We start from the raw sequence: 6,149 nt of genomic DNA on the forward strand, positions 1-6,149 counted from the left end.
AGGGCACCATGATGAGTGACTGCCATCAATCACAACCCTCTGGGTCCGACCACGAAGCCAATTTCCCAGCCAGCGGATCATGGTGGAGCCAAGGCCACAACTGGGCAGTTTGGCCAAGAGGTGACTGAGAGTAGATTCAGGCTAGATACCAGGAGGCACTACGTCACTGTCAGGGTGGCTAGGAGCTGGAACCAACTTCCAAGGGAAGTGGTGCTTGCCCCTGCCCTGGGGGTCTTCAAAAGGATGCTAGGCAGCCACCTAGCTGGGGTCATTTGACCCCAGAATCCTTTCCTGGCCATGGCAGGGGGTCGGACTTGATGATCTGCTTAGGTCCCTTCCAGCCCTACCTACTATGAAATTATGAGAGAGCTTAATGCATTTCCGTCTGTAAAATGATTAAAGAATGAGGACTTAACTGGAGTCCTAAGACAATATTATGTTCTCTTCAACCCTTCTGATCTCATGGCCTTTGAATGTACTTTGAATTGAAAATATGCATCTGATTAATCGGGGAAAGTAAACCAATACTATATTAGGAAATTCGTGACCACAGAAACAGAGTTGTTGCAGTTCTTGGTCATTTCTTGGCTTTATTTGTAGTTTTCTATTAGTAGTTTAAATTGCTTGTTCTAGTACTAAACTACATCCCTTTCCATTTGGTATGTTTTTGTTTAACATATTTTAACTAATACATTTAGTTCTGTAATCTAATACATGTCAGTTGCCTAAAATTAAACCTTGGAGGTTCTACCTGTTCTCAAACTCTTTTGAGATGTCTGTTTGTCTTAATGAAAGCTTGACTTCTTAAGAACAAGTTAGGCTGGTAAAGACTAATATTTTCAAGGGACCAAGTGAAGGTGTCTGTGGCTTGTTTTAGTTTTAGTTTTTGTCCCTCTCTCCCCTCCCCAACCTAATTGGGAATTGTTGTAGGATTATTTCTTTCTATAACCTGTATTCCCTTACCGTTCTTCATAAGGCTTTTTTGGTCTCCGTGTGCATAGATATTTGTATGTAAATACATTCGAAGTGAACAATATTCTGACTTTCCTGTCAGAACTAAAGTTTTGAAATTTGAGAGTTAGTTATTTACTTGATTTGCTATTTTTGATTGCCCCTCTCTCTCAAACTCCAAGATGAACATGAGTCGGCAGTGTGACGAAACCATCAGAAAAGCCAATGGCACTTTATCGTGCATCAGCAGATGCATGACAAATAGGTCCAAGGAGGTGATACTTCCCCTCTATAGGGCGCTGGTCAGACCACAGTTGGAATACTGCGTGCAGTTTTGGGTGCCACACTTCAAGAGGGATGTGGATAACCTGGAGAGGGTCCAGAGAAGGGCCACTCGTATGGTTAAGGGCTTGCAGGCCAAGCCCTATGAGGAGAGACTAAGGCACCTGGACCCCTTCAGCCTTCTCAAGAGAAGGTTGAGAGGCGACCTTGTGGCTGCCTATAAATTCATCATGGGGGCGCAGAAGGGAATTGAGGCTCTACTCACCAAGGCGCCCCTGGGGGATCACAAGAAACAATGGCCATAAGCTAGCAGAGAGCAGATTTAGACTGGACATTAGGAGGAACTTCTTCGCAGTTAGTGGCCAAGGTCTGGAATGAGCACCCAAAGGAGGTGGTGCTCTCCTCTGCTCTGGGGGGTCTTCAAGAGGAGGTTGAATGGGAATCTGGCTGGGGTCATCTGAACGCAGCACTCTTTCCTGTCTATGCAGGGGGTCGGACTTGATGATTTATTGAGGTCCCTTCTGACCCTAACATCTATGAATTGCTGTAAATAGCTAGATGTAGGTGCTAATAGTTTTCAGCGTTCAGAGAATGGAGTTAACAGTTATTTTTAGTAACCCAAAAACTCATGATGTTGGATCTCAAAGATCTACGTGACAAAGTTTAGGGAGTATTGAAATTCATACATGTGCATGGATATGGATAACTTTTATTGGTGTTACTGATTTCATTGATATTAAGCATTGAAATGTGTTACGGTGAGATTGCTGACAGTTAACCTACATACATGTTAGATGAATGATGAATGATTATAACATGGTTCCATTTATATTGCTTCTGTATTCATAATTTCTCTCCTCTTTTATAGATAAAATGGAGAATTTTAATGAGGATAATGAGAACAGTCATTTCATTTACAAGAATGCTGAAGACTGTAATAAAACCAGTATCGAAACCATAGATGTTTCTGGGTGCTACATTGAAACCAAGAACTTGCATGACTCTTGGGACTCGCATATTGAGAAGAGTGCAGACTCTCTGTCAGAAACTTCTCAGATGAAGGGATCATTAAGAACTCATTCATATATATGGGATAATAATGATATTGAAGACATGAGACCTGCAGAGTACATGTTAGATTTTGATAATGAACCTCTCCCAGACATGAAGAACAAGGATGAGGAATTTGATAAAGAAGATATGGAAAATCCAAAGGAAGCCATTAGCGAAGAACTTTTGCAAACTATTCCTAGACCGAGCAACTGCAGGACATATTGTAGATCCAACAAATCAAAGCCACAGGGGGCAACAAACTTTGATAGGCTAATGGATGGCACAAGTCAGTCTTTATCCAAAGTAAATAATGAGTCAAATAGTGATGGTCTGAATTCAGCAAGAAAAGTTGGTTTAAGTAGTGGGACCACTTTTAGAGGGGCAGTTGGACGGACTAGAGACTACACTGTTCTCCATCCATCTTGCTTGTCAGTTTGTAATGTTACTATACAGGATACGATGGAACGTATTGATGAATTCACCACAGCAGCTCCTACTGACTTGGGAGAAGCTGGGCGTTTGAGGAAAAAGGCAGACATTGCAACCACCAAGACTACAACCAGATTTCGACCAAGCAATACCAAATCCAAAAAAGATGTCAAACTGGAGTTTTTTGGGTTTGATGACCAAGATGAGGGAGGGGGAGATGAAGGTGGCTCTAAAAGCTCTGGGAGCTCCAATTATAAAATTAAATACTTTGGGTTTGATGACTTGAGCGAAAGTGAGGATGAAGATGATGACTGGCAGTTAGCAGAACGGAAAGCTAGCAAAAAACGAAATAGAACAGCTCCGTCCTGCTCACTGCAGACCAGCTCTGATGGAAATGAGAATTGTTCCCAGGACAGTCAAATGAGTGCTAATACAGGTAAGCAGGGGTATCTTGGAGTCTGTATACTCTTGCTGTTTATATCCTAACCTTAAATTGTTGTAATCCTGTTAAATTGCCCTCCTTAGTATCCTAAATTCCTGTACTTGTTGGTTCCTGATACTTCTGTAGTTATCTCAGTAGAGGGTTTTGGGGGAGAGGTTTTAGGGAGCATGAGAGAATGACTGGAAGTCCTTTTGTCCTCTTTTGAATTGCTTGACCAGCAACACCCCTGCCCTCTGAATACCAGAGGATCCTTGATGTAGCTTTTCAGTTTCGGTAGCTGAGGTGACATTTCTGTCCTCCCTGTGCATGTACATAATAATATTGTTTCCTTTTTGGGGCAGGATTTTAGGAGCACTTTCTGGTGTCTGGGAACTTGTGAAAACCAGACTATGCTTCTGGTAATGTGTGGTCCAAACCGATAGACCTCTGATCTGTCTCAAGTTGTTGAGTTCTTAGCAAGAGAGAGAGGGGTTAACTTTGGACAATTTAGTATGATTAAAATGGGTTTCTGGGCAAGCAGTCTTAAAGGCTGTAATCCTTGAACATAAATTCCTTAAGTTTGCTCTAAATGGATAGCATACAGACAGGCAGAGGATACATTCGTAAACACTACTGCCATTGTGACTTTTCTCACCTTTGTAACTTCAAACTTTGGAGTGGAAAGCATTTCTTTAGCCATTTATTTATGTAGCCAAAACTTGGGCTGTGTACACACATTCATATGATCTGGGAGAGTTCTCCCAGGCTTGTTTTCCTGGTTGAAGAACTTACCTGGAGACAATCTGGACAGATATTCAAATACCGAACGCTTAAAGTGCAGAGAGCAGCCAGAGACGCCTGTGTGTGCACTTGGTGTGTTCTGCCTAGAATCTGCTTGGAGATGGATAACAGCAATGCACAGGGCAGCCCTGCTTAGGCAATCCAGCCTGTCTCCCTGCAGCACAATGTGGGGATTTGGTGGGGAACGTGTTCTGTTCCCTGCTCAGCTGAAGCAATAGGCCCTGCCCAAGCGACATGCTGTCTTGGGGAAGTGAGGAGATGGTAGGAACAAAGCACCCTTGTATACTGAAGGACTGTCTTGTGGTACTTCCTGTCCTGGGAGAAACTCTTCTTGGAGTGATTTAACACTGGTTGTTCTCGGGTTATTTTTCTCCTGGAGTGGCCATTTTTGCTCTGACAGCAAAATCCTGAACTTCTGTACACTCATGGTTTCTGCTGGGAGAACAGTGATTCTCCCATGAAAAACTGAATGCCTCTATGTGGCCATGGTTGCCAAGACTTTGATAAATATTTAGTGTAAATAAGTTATACTTTAAAAATATATGCATTTTTAAAAATTCTTTTCTGGTGACTTGGGGTTGGTTGAAAGATTTTAATGCTATTCATCTTACAAAACAAAAATATATTTTCTATAGGAAGAAACATCAAGGTTATTCAGTTGGATTTCTGGCTGTTCCTTAGTGTTGAAGAAGCCTTTAGTTAAAGGTGCATGATATCTGTTAATGTAGGGATTGTTTGGGACCTTGGGCTGGATCTGGACTGTGTGGCTCCTGCTGGTTCAGATCCAACCTCAGACATGCATACTACCTCAGTGGTCACCAGGGTGGCAAAGGCCCAGGCTCTGGCAGAGGCAGTGGAGCGCAGCGCAGTGTGCCGGTAGCTGTCACGCTCACTGCTGATAGCCTTACCCAACAAAGCAAAAGAATACAACTTCTGGGCCCTCTACTGGGCCAGATAGAGAGCCTTTGTGGGCTGATATGGCCCGTGGGCTGCAAGTTCAACACCCCTGTGTTAACGTGCACAGGCAGTCTTCAGACTTACAATGCAATTGGTTCCTGAAAATCGTGTCTTAAGTTGAGATGTCATAACTCAGAACCAATTTTCCTATGGGAACAGTGTTACAAATGTTGGATTGGTTCCTTTATATGATGGTCGATACTGTGTCCAGCTGGTAGGTGGTGGAGGGGGAAGGGACGGGGCACAGGGGGTGCAGATCAACATCCCCTCTACGGTGAGGGAGGGGCTGGGGCTGGGACAAGCATTGCCCAGCCAGGGCCGGGTTGGGGAGGACGGGACAGTGGCTCCCAACACTGTGCGCTGCTCATCTGGTAGCTTAGCTAGCGGTTACCACTGCTGGTCTGAGAACATGTGCATGTGGCTTCAGATCTGCGTGGGGTGGGGCAGACAGGGCTGGGGCTGCTCCAGGCGGGCAGTGGGAGCTATGGTGAATTTTTGGGTGGCTGCAGATCCCTCAGCCCCTACTCTGCTGTCTGCTTTGTAACTCCCACAAGCATTGACCCCCAAAGGGATGTTAATTATGGTGTGGTTTTCTAGCCTCTTTAGCAATCAGTCTATGGCAGGGATGGGCAGTTATTTCAAGTGGAGGACTGCTTAGCGACCTTTGATGCTTGACCACCTGGGCAATAGCGATCATTGCCTCCTGGAATTAACCATCCAGCACAGGGTGTCAAAAGCCTGCAGCAAGGCAGCAACCCTGGACTTCAGGAGGGCGGATTTCAGTGAGGTAAGGAGACTAGTCAGGGAGGCACTGAGGTCCCGGGGGGGAGGAGTCAAAGAAAAGTGGTCGTTTCTTAAGGAGACAATCCTCCAAGCCCAAAGGGTGACAATCCCCATGCAGATCAAAGGGGGCTACAGTGCTCAAAAGCCCCCATGGCTCACCGAAAGCATCCTGGAAGATCTCGGAGCCAAATAAGGAGGCGTACACCCAATGGAAGGGAGGGGCCATCACTAAGGAGGATTATACCTCCACTGCTTGAGATTGTAGGGGGGTTGTTAGGAAGGCTAAGGCAGAGATGGAACTGGAACAATCAACCCAGATCAAAGATAACAAGAAGTCCTTTTATAAATACATAGGAGGTAAAAGTAACAGGCCTCTGCAGGACATGTTTGGTAATCTGGTGGTAGCACCAGACGACAAAGCTAATCTTTTACAGATTCTTTTCTGAGCAGGGACATCCCTCCCTTCCCTCCC

The 6,149-nt window shown here is 44.7% G+C and overlaps 1 protein-coding gene across 1 annotated transcript in view; it reads left to right on the forward strand.

Moving 5' to 3' along the window:
* Window positions 1-6,149, forward strand: part of WAPL (WAPL cohesin release factor) — a 129,786-nt gene that overhangs the window by 40,251 nt on the left and 83,386 nt on the right. Inside the window, exon 3 of the mRNA XM_019555888.1 lies at window positions 2,102-3,151. Coding sequence (XP_019411433.1) covers window positions 2,102-3,151 — 1,050 coding nt within the window. The remainder of the gene's footprint in view (window positions 1-2,101; window positions 3,152-6,149) is intronic.

Source organism: Crocodylus porosus, unplaced genomic scaffold (genome assembly GCF_001723895.1).
Source record: "Crocodylus porosus isolate Cpor-Errol unplaced genomic scaffold, CroPor_comp1, whole genome shotgun sequence".
Lineage (NCBI taxonomy): Eukaryota > Metazoa > Chordata > Crocodylia > Crocodylidae > Crocodylus > Crocodylus porosus.